Source organism: Crocuta crocuta, unplaced genomic scaffold (genome assembly GCF_008692635.1).
Source record: "Crocuta crocuta isolate KB4526 unplaced genomic scaffold, BGI_CrCroc_1.0 scaffold30, whole genome shotgun sequence".
In the NCBI taxonomy this organism is placed as follows: domain Eukaryota; kingdom Metazoa; phylum Chordata; class Mammalia; order Carnivora; family Hyaenidae; genus Crocuta; species Crocuta crocuta.
In genome coordinates, this window is record NW_027528345.1 from 12,558,080 (window position 1) to 12,575,585 (window position 17,506).

Genomic DNA, 17,506 nt, shown 5'->3' on the forward strand with positions numbered 1-17,506 from the left:
CGGTGGCTCGACCCCCCCCCTTTTTTAAAAAGAAAAGCTCTCTGAACTCTTTACAACTCCACCCCACCACCCACCTAGTCATCTCAGGGCACCTTCCTCTCAGCTCGAATGCACAGAGCTATGTGCAGACAAGCGCAGTCTTGCTCTGGGAAGCACACATTTTCTTCCATTTGCTTGTTTCAAAATACCACCAGGCCTCCATTCCTGTATTACTTCATCTCTATCCTTACCTCAGACCCCTCCACCCCAAGCCACTTCTGGAAGAAGTTTGTAAGGTACTTCCTGGCCCCCTTTATCGCAGGATTCTTTTTTCTTTTCTTTTTTTGAAAGACAATGGAGAGGCTGGAGCAAATGAAGTGCCTTAATCTTTTGATCATGACTGTGAAGTTGGGCGCTTGATCCACCTCTTCCTTTGCCCATTTCCAAAGCAAACAAGCCGGGCCCTGCGGTGGGCTATAATTAAACCAGTCATCACTAATGACATGCTCTCTATCTCCCATCGGAGCATGGCGCAGCCCTGCCCACACAGGAGGGCAAGCCCGTCCCCACCCCCATCCGGGTCCTAGGGAGAAACAGGAGTGAGTGGTGGGCTGGGGGGGCACCTGCTTCAGGTGTGGGAAGAATGGCCATCTCTCTTCCCTGTGCCCTAATCATAGCTGAGCCTGTGGGGTCCTGGGGGAGGGGACTGGACAAGAGGAGAAGCATCCAGGCAGAACCAAAGCATTAGGGTCCTGGGTTGACCGCAGGCAAGGTAGGAAGTGGGGAGGGATGTAAAAGTGGGACATCTGGAAAGAAGTACAAGAAATAAGAAACGGTGTTTTAGGAAAAGGAAGCTGGAAAAGACTGGGTCAGTGGGGAGGGATGGGTTGGCCCTGGGGGGAGGGGCTAAGGCATATAGAGAGGGTGCAGGAGGAGTCCTTGGAGGCAGAGGCTTGAACTGAGCTCTCCGCTGTTCCACAAAAGGCATTTCCATCCAGCCTCAGCCTAGGTGGAAGGGGAGAGTTACCTGAGGGCTACTGTGCTGAGGGACCCTAAGCACCACCCTCCGGGACGCCAGCCTGACATGGACATAGGGCCTCAGGCATGTGGGGGTTCAGTGATGCCCAATGTTGGCACCTGAGGCTGGGGTCAGAGCTCCATTCAGAACTGAGACCCAGGTGAAGCCGCTTTATAAGATCCTGTCAACCCTCCCTTCCAGACCAGGAGGACTCAGGCCCCAGGTGCCCCTCTCCCCAGTGTCATGGGCCCCCACTGAGGCACGTGAGACTTTATGGCCAGGCTACTAGGTGCGACACACAACTGTGGGTTCGGGAGGCAGGCTGTGAAATGAGACTGCAGATCAGAGAGTGGCGGGCGGTGGCGCACTCCAGGACAGGAGCAGTCTGGAAGTGGGAGCCAGTGAGCACAGGAGACTGGGGCATACTTGTTCCCATTAGGGCAAAGGAAGAGCTGGGCAGCATGGAGCAAGGGTGGGAGCTGCATATCTTAACTGAGAGCCAAGGAGAGGGTTGAGAAGGACCAGCAGCCATGGGAGAGAACCTTCTAGAAATGGATGTCAGCTAGAAGGGCTGAAGAGAATAAGATGGGGAAGAGCTGCCGGCCTGGGATCAGAATCCGGCAGGGAGCTAGCCTGGCAGCTGTGCTGGGGTGTAGACAAGGAGTGCTCACTCGTTGAGGGCTTGCTGGGTACATTTTGATCCATTTCATCTTCACACCAGTCCTATAGGTAAATACTTTTATTTTTCCCACTTTACAAATGAGAAAACAAAGGAGCAGGGAGACAGAGTTGCCTAAGTCACGGTTATATACATGGCAAAAAGCCCAAATACTCAAGTGGCCAACTGGAGACTGAGCCCTTCCACACAGGGTGACTTCCTGCACGAAGGTGCCCTCTAGCCTGGATCCACTGGGCTATGGTTCAGGTCACTGGCTGGGAGCAGCTTTAATCTGGAACTTAGTGCTGCATCTGGAGTTTCAGCAAAAAGGGTTTAGACCTCCTGAGAGCCCTCTTGGGGATGGATGGATGGATGGTTGGATGGATGGATGGATGGATGGATTGGAAGCAAAATGGAAGTATTTAAGCAATAAGCCTCTATGAGGGACCACATCCATACAGGGGTGTGGCGTGGACATTCACCAGAGGGCAGGGATGGGCAAGGCCATGGAAAGTGGCTCACAGGAGAGGAGAGACTCTCACTGTTTCTGGTGGCTCTGGCAGCACTTGCCAAATAAAGTGAGTGTCCTCCAAGCAGTTGTCATCCTGAAGGTGGCAAACGTGGTGGAGGCCCTGGAAGAAAGATTGAACATCACCAGCAAAGCAGCTGGAATCTCAGAGCAGCTGCCAAATGTGACATAAAAGGTCTTTAAGATGCTCCCTGTCTCTAACAGTCCATGCCCTTTCCACCTCCTCCAAGAAGCCTTCCCAGATTGTCTGTGTTCAGCTCTGATCTCTTCTTTCCTCTGTTACCCCTTGGCTGTGCCTTGTCAGTGCCTCCATGCCTGTATCATCTACCAAGAGAGACAGAGACAGATCTCAGAGGGGGCCACCCTGTGCCAGGGCAGGGGTTTGCACACAGTGTGGATGGGGCTGGGGGAGAGTATTGCTGAAGGATGGGGGTCTCACTCCCAGGACCTCCAGATCAGCACCAAGATTCTCAGGCACTCCTTGAGGAAGAGCTGGCTGGAAGCCCCAAGTCGTCTGAGTAGAGATGAGAAGGTTCAGGCATGGCAGCACTGGTACCCTTCACCTGATGTGAGTGAGAGGTCGGAGAGGAGAGGGAGGGGACAGGAGCCAGGGCCTGGGCAACACGGAGGCTGGGGCCAGGCACGCCAGGGAGTGAAACAGCTTCTCCTCCAGCTGGCATCCTGTGGCGGGCACAGAGCCTTGTCTGAGATCATTCCACACCCTCTGCACTATAGGGAAGTCTCCTCTGGGGCCATGGGAAGGAAGGTGCAGTACCTGGGGCTGCTGGCAGAGGGCAGTGTGTGCACAAAATACAGACTCCAAGGAGTCTTTCTCCTGCTTAAAAATCAACAGTTCGTGACCGCATGGAAATGTGTTTCAATGAGAAGACCCAGTGCCCTCCATCCTGCACTTAACCCCTCTCAGCCAGGTCCCTGGGCACAGTCCTGTGGATCGATGGGTTGTGAACCAGTGTAGAGCCGACATAGAAGGCCCCTGAACATGCAATAATAATTATTATGACAACAACTAACATCTATTGACTACAAACTATATTCCAGGCACTGTAGTACTTCCATGATCCTTTTTCACATGTTCATCACTCCTCTACAATGAGAATCTTGTGAGTAACAAAGTGTCCTGCCTGGAAAAATGGGCCCTGCAATTGGGCTGGGGTTCAGTTCCCAACTCTGCCATTTACCAACTGTGTGACATCGGATGGTTTCTTATACTCCTCTGAGCCTCAGTATTCTCATTAGTAAGATGTGCATTATGGTCATTGCATCTCGTGACAATAATACCTATCAGATTGTTGGAAGAATTAATTGAGTTGCCAGACATAGAGTGCTCAGAAGAGTTGGGGTCGAGAACAGTGCCTGGCACGGGGAGTGCTCAGTGATGGCCAGCTTGGGTCGATCCTATCTTGCAAGGTCAAGATCTTACACTAGGGTCACAACTAGCCATTAGAAGAGCCAGGAACGGAGGCCAAGCTTATGACACTCAGCTGGTGTGCTAGTGGGGGGCCCTTTGCCTGAGACAGACCTGGCTTATGCCTGTCATCTGACGATCCAGTTTAGCAAGTGTTCAGATCCAAAGTGTTCCAGATAGATTGATAAATTATATAAACATCATAGACATGGATGTCTGTAAAACTCAAATTTGTTAACACAAGTACGTTTTACTACTCACAAGCCATCAGGACACACGTGTATAGCCTAAGCCCCTTCTCCCCAGCGAAGGTGGGCTAGACTAAGCCATGCATTCCTGCAGCAAATGTATATTGAGTCCTCACTGTGAGCCAGACTGGGGACCCTGAAACAAGGGGCTGAGAGGGAGTGGGGGAAGGTGACAGGCGTGTGTGCAACTGCCAAGACACCAGGAAAATAAAGCACCTACTATGATGCAGATTCTGGAATGGTGCTGTGGATACGTGGGGCTGTGAACCCAGGTGGAGCCCAGAGCCATCCAGGCCTCCACTGGCTGGCCTACAAAGTGAGGAGACAGGGAGGGATGCCTGGGTGGCTCGGTGAGTTAAGCATCTGACTCTTGATTTCAGCTCAGGTCATGATCTCACCTTTCGTGGGATCAAGCCCCATGTCGAGCCCCACGTTGGGCACCATACTGACAATATGGAGCCTGCTTGGGATTCTCTCTCTCCCCTCTCTCTCTCCGTGTCTCCTCTACTCATGCTTGCTCACTCGCTCTCTTATTCTCTCAAAATGAATAAATAAACATTTTTTTTTTTTTTTTTACAGTGAGGGGAAAGGGAGAACTGTCTGGCCACCAGCTCTAATGTTCCCTCTCATTTAAAGTTCAATGTCTTTGATGGAGTCTGCCTGGAGGGACCAGAAAAGGCATGAATGTGGGAAGTGGCTCAGCTGGGCCACAATGGATGAGCGGGCTTTCACTAAATGGGGCATGGGCACCTGCAAATGAAACATCTTATTTGCAAAGATCCTTGGGTGTGACAAGTCCTGGCCCACTGGAAAGAAAAACCAAGGTTAAGAATAAGGATGGCGTGGGAGGAGAAGGCGTCACAGGCACCTCGAATGCCCCCCATCAAATGAGGCTCATCCCTGGAAGGTGGTCTCACCCTTGAGGATTCTTCTCTTCAGCACCTTGCTCAAGCCAAGTGTGGGAACTGATTCTGGGAAAACAACACCTCTGCAGAAACACACACACGTCTCAGACAGTACACTTCTTCCTTTACTTAATCTCCACTCCTAGCAGTAATATGACCATGTGTTATGGATTTCTCTGTTAGTTGCTTATTTTCATTCTCCCCATGGACTATAAGCTCTGTGAGAACAGAGTATGTGCCTGTTTGTTTGCTCTGCTATTTCCAGTACCTGAAGACTGGTTCCGAGAGCCACTACTATATGTACACAATAGATTGATACATCCAGAAACATATACAGGCAAGCTTCAACCTTTGGGGTGGAAAAGAATCGGCTGGATTAAAAGAGAAAGAGGCCCTTTGTGGGGGAGCGGGCTTCAGGTGGTTTGGCAGGAGAGTAAGGAAGAAAGGAAAAAGAAGGAATGACCATTCTGGATATCAGAGGCACCTAGTGTGGGCACCTTTGAGAACCAGAGCGAGAAGCCACCCAAAGCTCATGTGCCTGAGCGTCCTGGCGTGACCAGGCTCCTCACTGAGCGCGGTGTGAGTGTGGTGTGAACCCATCTGTAACGGGGGTGATAATGCCCACCTTTCACCGTGTGGACTAGATGCCCCAGGGCCCCGAAAGCACTGAGCCTGCCCAGCAGCAAGTCTGAAAGAAACCTCAACTGTTGAGCAGGAGCCTCCCTCAGTAGCACCTACCTGGCCAGAACCGGATGGCAGAAACCCATGTCCGGCCAGGCACCCAGAGGGAGGCAAGAATTAGACCGAGAAACGTTAGAAGGGGTGCTGCCGATGTCAACATCCTGGGCAACAGATTCAATACTGGGAATCAAATGGCACTGATCATTTATTGCAGGAGAGGCAGACAACCGGACATGACCTGAAGCAGAGGACAGGCAGAGCCCCTGGGCTGCAAAGGCCCAAGAAAGGCAAGGGGACAGAGGGGGTCACCACCTGGCCACAGGCAAACATCCTGTGTAGATGTGTTATCTCTGCACCGGGGGCAGCGACCCCATGATAAATGGCCAAGAAGGTCACCGAGAGCACCCGTGACCGGACTTCCCACGAATGAGTGTGCACCACCCAGACCACAGGGATTGGGGCTACAGAGGAAGCACCTCAGGGCTGGGACAGAGTGGGGGCGGGGGGAGGTGGAGCAGATGGGTCCTGCAGCCTTCTGCGCACAAAGCCCACTGCCGCCAGCCCTTCATCTCGAGGCCTTTTTGGTGGCGCAGCTGCTGCCTGAGGTCTTGGGCAGGGGATCCTTGAACTCGCTGCTGCAGCTGCCTTTGGTTTTGGTGTCCACGGCCGCGGGTTTGAAGCTGTAACCGCTCGAGGCGCCGAAGCCCACGCTGAAGCCGGCCCCTCCTGCCCCAACTGCAGTGTTGCTGATCACAGCTGGAAGGGGTGAGAGAAGACCCCTGGCCTGTGGCATCCCAGCCACTCCTCTAATTCCCTCCCCCATGGGGACGGATTCTCTCTGCTGTGTACTTTTAGTTTACCAAGAGGTTTTCAGCATCGCTGATCATTTTTCAAGTGTCTGGCCGCACATATTTGACTCTGTTCTATTGGTCCATGGTCATCCACCAGCATCGGCCTTGGAGCTTCAGCAAGCTGTGTCAGGGACCTTCACCCACAGGAGCAAAGGCCCTTCGTGGAGGACCGTGTGCAGTCCCCAGGGAAGGGGCTGCTGGAGTACCCGCCCCCTCCCCCGCAGTAGCTCCCTCGTGCTGTCTGTAGCTTTCCTGCCTGTTTCAGCTCCTTCTACAGTCCTGCCCTCAGGCTCCCCCCAGCCCCCTCCTCCCCCAGCGNTCTCTGACCCTCCCCTGCTCACGCTGTCTCTCTTTCTCTCCTAGAAATAAATAAAAAAACATTAAAAAAAAAAAAAAAGAAAGAAATAGAATGTCGCCAGAAGTCTCATGCTTACAAGAGGCTGTTGGGCATCATTTGATCTTTCTGTAGGTTGTGCTTCTATATTATTCACGGTATTATTATTTTTCTCCATCCACTGCCTCTCATGGCTTCTCATTGGCTGCTAAAGCCTCTTCGCACCCCTACGTCTGTCCTGAACCCTCCCTGCTGTCCTGACTTCTCTCTGGTGTCATGGAACTGGTGGCTCGGACTTCTGGTAGGTGACCAAGGGCAGAACCAGGTCCTGGTACTTACAGATGCTCACTGAACTGGGGTGTTCTCCAGACATCCTAGAAGGGGGAGAGGCAGATAAACCCTCTGTAAAGCAGCACTACATTTATCCAGAGGGTCACAGGGATGCCACCCCATCCCTTCTTCCCACACACCCCAGCGGGACCTCTTGGGAAATGAACTGAGACCAAAAATGTGCTGTGAAGGCCCCCTTCCTGATCAGAGTGGCTCTGGGGTGGTCTGGCGAGTGGGGTGACTGTGTCCCCCCTCCCCGCTGTTCCGCCGGTGGTCTCACACAATCCAGGGGAATGAGCTCATATCCTTGCCGGACCCCAGGCTTTGCCAGAGTGACCTCACACTCAGACGACTCCCGGAAGCCATCCTGACCCTCCCCTACTCACCCTCTTGGGCGCAGCACAAAGGGCCAGGGATGCTCTGTCTCTCAAACACTACTGACATTAATATTTCCTCTCCCACTGCCTCTTTGGGATTTTTACAACTCAGTCTTTCCTATAGTCGAACTTTGGTCTTTCCTACTGCACCGTGTCAAGCCCATTCCCTCTAAGGTTTTACCTCAGTGGGACCTGAACAGACCCTCAATCCTATTCACACAGACCAGGAACTGCTCCAGATTAAAGATGCCCCCCACCTGCACTCCTCGCCCTCCAGCAGCTTGCGGTAGGTGGCGATCTCCATGTCCAGGGCCAGCTTCGTGCTCATGAGCTCCTGGTACTCGCGCAGCATTCGGGCCAGCTCCTCCTTGGCCTGGTGCAGGGCGGCCTCCAGCTCGTCCAGCTTGGCCCGGGCGTCCTTCAGGGCGCTGTCACCCCGCTGCTCGGCATCGGCGATGGCCATCTCCAGGTTAGAGCACTGCGGGGCAAGGGCATCGGGCGCTTTGAGCCAGAATGCAGTTCTGACCGGGGCGCCTGGGTGGCTTAGTCGGTTAAGCGTCCGACTTTCGCTTAGGTCATGATCTCACGTTCGTGGGTTCGAGCCCCGCATCGGGCTCTGTGCTGACTGCCAGCTCAGAGCCTGGAGCCTGTTTCAGTCTGTGACTCCCTCTCTCTGACCCTCCCCTGCTCACGCTGTCTCTCTCTCTCTCTCTCCTAGAAATAATAAATTAAAAAAAAAAAAAAAAGAATGCAGTTCTGAGATCCTGCTCACATGACCTCCCCTCCTTTGGTCTTGACTGAGAATAAACACTTTGGGGTCCTCCCAGTTTCTCCCCCTTTGGACATCGCTTGAGATGAATCTTTCCTTTCTCCTAACTCCGGGGATGGCTCACCTCTGCTCATGCATGGCATGTGAAGCTGGAGCTTCCCTACCTTGGGAGAGAGGAGGAAAGGCACTGAGAAGGCGAGCTACCTGGGCCTGTGGCCCCGGCCCTCTCCCTCCTGGTCTGTAACACTGGCTGCAAGATTTTAATGCCAATCCAAGGCAACAACCAAAAAAAAGGTGGGGGGGACTATTGATAATATTTCTGTCCAGTAAGCCTGCCACACTGAGTCTGGCCTCCAAAATTCTGCAGAGAATCAACCTTGGGACCATGTTCCCCAAGCAGGCAGACACCTGCTGTCAGGTGGAAAGGTAACTTGCAGTACAACACTGCAGATGAGGCTCTGGGCCATGGCCACGTGACAGCTGCTGTGGGCTTCTTGAGCTTCTTTGTCTTGGTGTGTGTTCCTATCACTTGGCCAAGGTTTTGGTAGAATCTAAGTATCTGGTGTCTCGTTTCTGGGGTATCCCCTTCCTCTGTGGTCAAACTTGCTTCACCCCAAGGAAAAGCACTGAGCCTGAGGCCAGACAGAATTCTAGACTGTGGTCCAAGTGGTGCCACTTTGGTGCCAGGCAGGCTCCCAGCCACACAAACACCCCCATTGCTTTGGGTGAGTGGCTCACAACCGCAGGACCCAGCCACCTGACCGCAGAAGACCGTGTCCCATCCTCGGGACCATGGAGGTCTAATCATTCATCATACACTCTGACCTGAATTCTGCCAAACTGGCCCCTGCTCCTTTTCTCTGACTGAGGTCCCGCACAGTGCGTCCGGGAGGCTCCTGGGTCTTGTGGATGCGGCGTGAGGTGAGAGGGCATGAAATTTGGGCATCCTTGACAACAATTATCACATGGATCCTGGGGTCACCAAATGTCAAGAGAGTCTGCAGGTGAAACTATGCGCTTCTTTGGTGGGAAGGCCAGAGGGCAGGAAAGCACCCTTGCTGAGGGCCCTCTGGAGGAGCTGCGATGGGGACCGAGCAATCGAGAGTGACCTCTGTGGGCTCCCCACAGAGGATATCGTCCCTGACCTCCCTGGTGGCATTCCGATCAAAGATATCAATTTCTGGAAATAAGTTCACCCAACTGTGAACATTCGGCATTTTGTCAGATACACATTATAATCGGATACTTGAGGGCAGCTCCAAACACTTTGTGTTTTTCTTTCATTTGTGCAGAATTTGATTAAATAAAAAAATGTGTAATCTGGTCTTTTTTCTTTCAGCTGCCAGGAGCCTGGTGCACAGAGGAAGAGTGTGTGTGTGTGTGTGTGTGTGTGTGTGTGTGTGTGTATGTGTTTAGGACACGAAGAGACCTCTAAAGAAGAGGACAAGGGGATAGGAACACTTGACTTGCCCAGAAAGCCTTTTCACCAGCCTCCACAAACTCTGGGAATCACCTGGGTTTGCTTCCTACAGATTCATATAACCCAATAATGCAACCAGGTCATGGGGTCACTCAGTGCCAGGCCACCACACACAGCACTGCCATAGTGGGATCAAACACAGAGCAGAGCCTTGGGCCAACCCTAGGTTGGGAAGCTCTTTCTCTCCCACTCTCCTAAGTTCCACTGCTGGGCTCTCCTTCCTCCAGCACCGATTCATCATCACATGAAACCTCCTTTTCACCTACTGCATTGAGTCTAAACTCCCCTGCCCAGCTTCCCCAGTGCCCATAATCTGCCCTGTGCTTCCCGCTGGCACCCTGTCCATCAAGGAACTTCTGCTTGAGCTAGGTGCTTCTCGTTCCTGCACACGATCCCACCTTGGATTCATTGCTCGTGCCGGCTCCCTCACCAGGACGCCTCCCACTCTCCTCTCTGCCCATCCCCTCCCACCTCCTGCAGGAAGCCATACTTGGGTCTTCATTCCACTCTGGCCACTCCAGACCCCTACAGCACCTGGGGTGCATGCTGCTGGGTGGGTGGAATGTTTCATCCTTCTATATGGTTTCAGACTATTCTCTCCTGGATTGTAAATGCCCTAAGGAGGGACAGTGTCTTACCCTTGTTTTATATTTAGTCTCATATCGTTGGTGCCCAAGAAACCCCGTCAGCTGACTCATTTCATGGAACCCACCTGCTTCTTCACATTCCCTATCTCTGAGCGGATCCTCTGGATCAGACGGTTGAGCTCTGAGATCTCAGCCTTAGTGAGTTTGAGGTCGTCCCCATGCTGGCCCGCTGTGACCTGCAGTTCTTGGATCTGAGGTTGGGGGACGAGAAAAGGGAGAAGAGGACAGTTGAGAATTCACCTCCTAAGGGTACTGAGCATGGGGAGATGGAGGGGGACCACAGGCTCTTCTCAGTGCCCAAACAGCAAAGGTGCTAGGAGGAGAGAGGGAGGGGAGGGAATAGGAGGGAAGAGAAAGGCATAGAAAGACTACCCCTTCCTTTCAGACAGGAAAGCTCTACCCCAGCTCAACAAGTTCCTCAAATGTGAGAGCCTTGGTGGAGTTCAGCAAAGTTGGGAATGCAAAGAAAAGCCAAGATGGATGGATTACCCACAGAAACTGTCAGAGTTTTCCCAGAGTTGTGACTCCTGTGGCCTCTGCTGTCAGCTAGGGTTGTGGCAGGGGAATGGCTAAGCCCATATATGCCCCTAACACATGCCAAGGCTGTGGCTGCCCTCCCTGGACCATCAGGAGGCATTTCCATAAGGCCCAAGACCAAGACAAAGGAGGTCTCAACCCAGCCTGATACACACATAAACACATGCATGCACACACATGCACACACACATGCACACACGAGGAGAGAGTGGCAGCTGAAGTCACTGGGCCTCACACACTCGGGACGCCACCCACCTTGGTCTGGTACAGCGCCTCGGCCTCGGTCTTGCTCTTCAGGGCGATCTCCTCGTACTGGGCACGGACCTCATCGATGATGCTGTCCAGGTCCAGATCCCGGTTGTTATCCATGGATAGGATGACAGATGTGTCGCTGATGTGGGACTGCATCTGAGCGATCTCCTGGACAATGGTTAGGAAAGTGCAGCCGGTTAGAGGACCTCCATGAGGAGAGCACATCTCCTGACCCTCCCTGGCAAATCCCTCCCTGCCCTTCCTCAGCCTTCTGCAGAGCTTACCAGTGCCAGCACCTGCCAGGTGTGAAGGAAGCACATCGGGCTTTCAGCCCCAGGGTGGGACTGCCCCCTCCATCACGCCCACCCCTGTTCCACAGTCTGCAACAATGGCCACACTTCATCCATAGAATTAGGTCTAAGCTCCTTACATGGCACACAGAGCTTTTCCAGGATCGCCAACCACCTTCCCTTCCCCAGGCCCCTCATGGTTTAGTACAGCTCAGGCCACCCATCCAGCTCCTTCAGGCTGGAGCCCCATGCCCTTCTCAGCACCCCCTGAGATCCTCCTCATCCTTCCCCAAGAACTTTCTCTGGCTGCTCAGGCAGAACTCACTGCTCCCCAGGGGCTCATCTACAGGATATTTTCCCTACTAGACTGTGACCTCCTGGAGGAAGGAAATCAGGGCCTCCTCAAAGGCCACCTCATTGCTTAGCAGACGTCGGCTGCACTGAGCTGCCAACCTTTGGTGCACACGTCCACACAGGCCAAGAGCCAGAAGCCGCTCGTGAGAGGAGCAGACCACACAGGAGAGCTCAGCAACATCCTTACCCCTTCATAGAGACACTTGAAGAATTTTATCTCATCCGTCAGGGAGTCCACCTTGGCCTGGAGCTCCACCTTGTTCATGTAGGCGGCATCCACATCCTGGGGGACACAGAAGAGCGAGCTACCTTCCCCTGCCCTCCCTCCCTGCCCACAAGGAGCATCAGGTTCCCTAGAGGCTGTACTCCCCTCTCCCTGGGCTTCACAGGGAGGCCAGGCTGCTGACAGCAAACCAACCAATGCACAGGGCGATGGCCGTGCCAGAAGTGTGCCGAACGTGTGGACTCTAAGCTGGTAGATTCTGGGAGCCACATGCATTCCAGGCAAGGGGACTTAGGAGAGCTGGGAAATTAGAACCGCAGTCACTGTTTCCTCAGCCTGCCAACCTCACCGTGTCAGGTGCTCAGGGAGCTACCTCCCTAGGCTTCCTCCAGCCCTTCCTGCTCCCCTCTCACCTTCTTGACCACCACAAACTCATTCTCAGCAGCGGTACGTCTGTTCATCTCCACCTCGTACCTGTGTGCAGCAAGAGATAGGAGGTAGTGTTGCCATTGGGATAATTCAGTTCTGCGCATACTCCCTGAGCAGTTAGTGACCACCTCCATGCCCAGAGCTGCATGGCAGTGACCTACAAACTGGGGTTCATGTACCCTTGGGGCATGCACAGCCTTCTCAAGAGGATGTGACAGCAACAGGTTTAAAGGAATCCATGTCCAGCCCCTCAGTTCACATGTAACCTACCCTGCCATGCAGCTGCCTTAGAGTGCACCTGCGGTGGGCTTCACTGTCCCTCATCCTTTTCACAACTACCTCCACCCTCGTCACACAGAAAGATGCACCTCTTCTGCCATCTGGCACCTTACTACAGTGCATTAGCCCATGGTGCAAGACTTCCCAGGCACCAAACAAAATACTATCCCCACCTTCGAGTTGTTTCTACTGTTTTTTTAATACATATTTCTGTTCTGGGTGAAGCAAGGTCTTAGAAACAGGATGCTTGGATAGGGCTGGGAGGTTCTTCATGCAGATATATTGTAGACTGAGGAGGTAAGAGTATTGATGACTCAAAGACCTCACGATCTCACCTCCTATTATTGTCAAATAAAGCTGAATAATGAATAATAATTAATGCTAGAAAATGGCTTGTTTCACTTTAACACAGGCAATCCGTTTCAGCTTTTTACTCCTTCCTAAGGCATGCCACTGGCTACCAAGGGGGGAAAAAGACCTGTTGAATGATTGAAGTAGTACAGGTTAGTGAAGTGGGTTTTAAACATGACTGGAACATTTTCTGAACCTGCTGGATTTTGTCCATCACACTGGATACAACACATAGAAAACAGTTGATATGATTTATCTCAGATTCCGTGTGGGTTATTTAAAAGACAACTGAATACTTTTTTTATCAAATTATATTATGATGTAGCTGTTTCTATTACAAGTTATTGTTATCTCACATTATTTTATAATATATTCAATCTTTCTTCCTCCCATTAACAAATATGAGCATATGCTAATTGCAGACCAATTAGTTTTTAGCTTATCTTTCTATTTCGTAAAATACACAGGAACAGTTTGACCATGATGGCTATCAAAATTAATCACATTCATTTAGTCATAATTTTTCATTATCTACTTCTAGAAACCAAACACCAGAACATACACCTATACACCCACTTATAAAGAAAAACAATGCATTTTATAGGACTGTTAACTTTAGAAATAACTTATGATTTACAAAATACATTATAATGTGTGCATAAAAGTTAAGCCACAACCAAGTGCATATTGATTTTTTTTGTTTTAGAACACAAATGTATTCATTATATTAAATCTCTATCACTTTAATCTTGAATGCTTCCAATAACCTATTGTACAAGATGTAGTTTTCAGTTTATTGCTAAGTGAATTTTACAATAGTTCCCAATTCATTTCACTTCATTATTTAATTTCATCCCCACAGTAATCCTATGAAATAGCTTCTATTATTATCACCTCCCAATTTTATAAAGGAGGCAAAGTCATAAAGCTAGTTAATAATAAAGCTAGGGGGCACCTGGGTGGCTCAGTTGGTTGAGCAACCGACGTCAGCTCAGGTCATGATCTCATGGTTCATGGGTTTGGGCCCCACATCAGGCTCTGTACTGACAGCTCAGAGCCTGGAGGCTGCTTCGGATTCTGTGTCTCCTTCTCTCTCTGCCCCTCACCCATTCGTGCTCTGTCTCTCAATAATAAATAAATGTAAAAAAATTTTTTTTCTAAATAGTAAAGCTAGGATCCCAATGACAACAGGGACACAATGTCTGAGTGTTGTCTAGCACTTTGGTTCTTTTAAGAGCTGTTAATACATTACTTTCTGGAATTATCCTCTCAACAGCTCTTTCAGATGGCGAGGCAGGCATCAGTATCTGAACTTTATAAATATTAAAGCTGAAGTTCTCAGGGGATGAGGAGACTCACCCATGGTCAACTCGACTGAGTGGTGATTCCAGGCACCTGATTTTCCAGCTCTGAAAAGCCCAGAGGCAGCATGATCTTTGGATGCTACTGACCTGGACATCTGGGCTCTGCCTGGAAATCCCCTCTTTTTCTCCAGAATTCTACTCAGATCTCCAACGGGGTGAAATTTTCATCATAATTCCACCCAACCTCAATTCACACTGTAATCACTTCCACTTCCTGGGGGCTCTCTGAGTGCGTTCTTTAAGCCCGTCCCCACAATCTGTGTGCTTTCAGAGGCCATAGACCATGCCACCTCTGCCCTCAGGACTCCATGCAGGACTCATGGCAGAGTTTGGCTTGGGGATACTTCAGAACAGGGGCAGACAGGCAGGCTAACACGGAGCAAGAGAAATCACTCGGCTCTGACCATCTCCATCCCCTTGGATTGTGGAAGAGGACATCTTTCCCTAGGATTCCTGGCACCTGGCAGCCAACTTCCACAATATCAGATCACACTGAGCCGGGATGTGTCCCTGGGCTGGGATGGCTCAACCCTGGGGGAAATTAATGGGATTCAGGAGCACAGATATGCTGCGGCATGAAACAAAGTTTTTAAAATTCTTGTTTGCTTAGCTTTCGGTTTTGTTCTGGGATTGGCATGATGGCGCACATCCTAGGTACTCCCATGGAAGACCTCTCACGCAGGAGGAGCTGCAGTGCTACCTGGGCTGTCCATCTGGTTTTGAGACAGCTCTCTTGTCCCCCATGTCTCCATTTCCAATGTTAACATGGGCACACATTTCCTAGGTGATCAGGGCACCACTTGGGGTAAATCCTTTCTTTTCCTACATCTCAAACTGTCTGGGTCTCCCTCCCTCCCCTATGGGAAAGGAAACAGTGAATGGTGTCAGCAAAGGATGTAAGAAGGCAAAAATGCTGGCTCCAAATCGAAACCTCATCTGTCATCAAGACCCTTGAGTGGTGGATTCTCTGCCTCTCCACTCACCTTTTCTTGTAGTCCTCCACCAAATCCCGCATGCTCCGCAGCTCCGAGTCCAGCCTCACCCTGTCACCTGTCTGTGTCTCCAGCTGCTTCCGCAGGTTGCTGATGTAGCCCTCGTAAATGGGCTCCAGGTTCTTCCTGCCGCTGTTCAGGTCCAGCTGCTGTAGCAGCTCCCACTTGGTCTCCAGCACCTGGTTCTGCTGCTCCAGGAACCGCACCTGGGACCCAAAGGTGGTTGTAGCTCAGAATCTCCCTGCTGCTGTTGCCTCTAACAGCGGGGAGAGAGGGCCCCCAGAAACCAAATACAGTCATCCTTAGATGGGAGGGAGGGAAAAGCAAAACTCATCAGAGAATGGATTCAGCAAGACATCCCTTTCTGGGTTTCCAAGATGAGAAATCAGATACAGTCTAAAAAAAAAAATCAAGGGGCACCGGAGTGGCTCAGTCAGTTGGGTGTCTGACTTTGGCTCAGGTCATGATCTCACAGTTCGTGGGTTCAAGCCCCATGTCGGGCTCTGTGCTGACAGCTAGCTCAGAGCCTGGAGCCTGCTTCGGATTCTTTGTCTCCCTCTCTCTCTCTGACACTCCCCTGCTCACACTGCCTCTCTCTCTCAGAAATAAAAATAAAACATTAACATAAATAAATAAAATCAGGAAGTAGGCTTAAGCAGTGCTATAACTGCCACCATGAGTTATCATGTGATGGAAGTAGCTTCTTTTGCTAGCTATAAAGGCTGCTGTTTTCAGAGTGAAGGAAGATGGGAAGGAGGGGAGAAACGGTGGGGGCGGGGGGAATGGCATTGGAAAGTCACTCTGGCGGCTAACACGTTCTCTCTTATCTGTAATCTAAGTTGCTCTTGGCTGGTTGGTTCCTTTGGTTTTCATTTCAAAATGATGTTACCACATTTTTATAAGGTTCTTTCATACTTGACCAAAGGTCTTACATCTCTGAACTCAATAACTTCAAGCCTCTGCTACTCTCTAGCCTTCCTTTTCGTCATGATCTCTAGCTTGAGGGAGAGAAGGAAACATGAGGGGGAAGAACAGACTATGAGCAGGAAAATGAGCCCTGTGGTCGGGGACAGTAGCTGTGTTTCTTCCACTCCTTTCCTCTCCCCTCCAACCACTCGCTTCCTCTTCCCGAGCACAGCATTGAGGGACATAGTCCGCTGTTGCTCTTCTATCAACCTGAGCACCTTTATTAGCCTCCCTCCATCTTGGTTTCCTCATCCATAAGGCAGAATGATAACAGAATCATGGGTTGGGTATTGATATATGGGAACCCCTTGGGACAGCACCAGGCATTGAATAACATATGCTGTTGTCAGTATTATGTCCCCTGTGACTCATGGCTTAGACCTTCTGCTCCAGGTTGGATAAGGAAGCCTACTCTTTCTCTCCTCTTTGTTCTTTGGGGTCGCTGCCTCTGAGTCATCAGAGACAGCTCCCCTTTTAACCCCTGCATGTCCCAATGCACACCTGTAACTCGACATGCCCTCCTTCTCGATCTTCCCTCCTCAGCCCCAGCCTTCAGTTTTCTGGTCCTTTTCTTTCATCTCCTCTTGACACCTTCCTGGCTTATACCCCCATCCTACTTCCTACTTTGTTAAGTCCTTCCCCTTCACCAAGCATCATGTCCTGTGATACTCTCTGGTCAGTGTCCCTCAGGTGCTCCTGGATGTGTCCCCCCATCTCCTTGTGTGATAAGTGAGAGCTCTCAGAGGGCCATTCCAGAAGTCTCCTGCCTCTGGTGCACCCCCCTTCCATCCCAGGGTCTTGTCCCCAAAGACAAAATGAAGCCTCTGTTTACTGTGGGTCGTGGGTCAAGGGCGGGGGTGCCAAGCACTGTTCCAAGCACTTTAGAAACATCCAATTCACCCTCACATCCTCATGTGGGGTAAGAGCCACAGTGTGCCCATTTTACAGATGAGCAAAGGGAGGCTCAGAAAGGATAACTGGCTCGCCCAAGTTTTCACACAGCAGTCAGTGGCTGAGGGAGCGCCACTGTGCACACTGGTCACCAGTGCGAGGCCGAACAGATGCCCGAGGACCCACCTTGTCGATGAAGGAGGCGAACTTGTTGTTCAGAGCCTTGATCTGCTCCCGCTCCTGGGCGCGCACCTTCTGGATCTCGGGGTCCAGCTCCATGTTGAGGGGGGCCAGGAGGCTCTTGTTGACTGTGACCTGAGGGATGCCGCCGGGCGGGCACACGGAC

General features: G+C 51.3%; 1 protein-coding gene across 2 annotated transcripts in view; it reads right to left on the reverse strand.

The window, feature by feature from the left end:
* Positions 1 to 5,631: 5,631 nt before the first annotated feature.
* KRT72 (keratin 72) overlaps positions 5,632 to 17,506 on the reverse strand; it is an 11,997-nt gene continuing 122 nt past the window's right edge. Inside the window, exons 1-9 of one of the 2 annotated variants that reach the window (XM_077753453.1) lie at positions 17,347 to 17,506; positions 15,295 to 15,509; positions 12,302 to 12,362; positions 11,853 to 11,948; positions 11,025 to 11,189; positions 10,298 to 10,423; positions 7,594 to 7,814; positions 6,969 to 7,003; positions 5,632 to 6,200 (exon numbers count right to left, since the gene is read on the reverse strand). The exon at positions 17,347 to 17,506 is cut by the window's right edge and continues 122 nt beyond it. In XM_077753453.1, the coding sequence (XP_077609579.1) occupies positions 6,010 to 6,200; positions 6,969 to 7,003; positions 7,594 to 7,814; positions 10,298 to 10,423; positions 11,025 to 11,189; positions 11,853 to 11,948; positions 12,302 to 12,362; positions 15,295 to 15,509; positions 17,347 to 17,506 (1,270 nt within the window). In that variant the 3' untranslated portion in view covers positions 5,632 to 6,009. The remainder of the gene's footprint in view (positions 6,201 to 6,968; positions 7,004 to 7,593; positions 7,815 to 10,297; positions 10,424 to 11,024; positions 11,190 to 11,852; positions 11,949 to 12,301; positions 12,363 to 15,294; positions 15,510 to 17,346) is intronic. The other variant, XM_077753454.1, reaches the window with a different exon arrangement.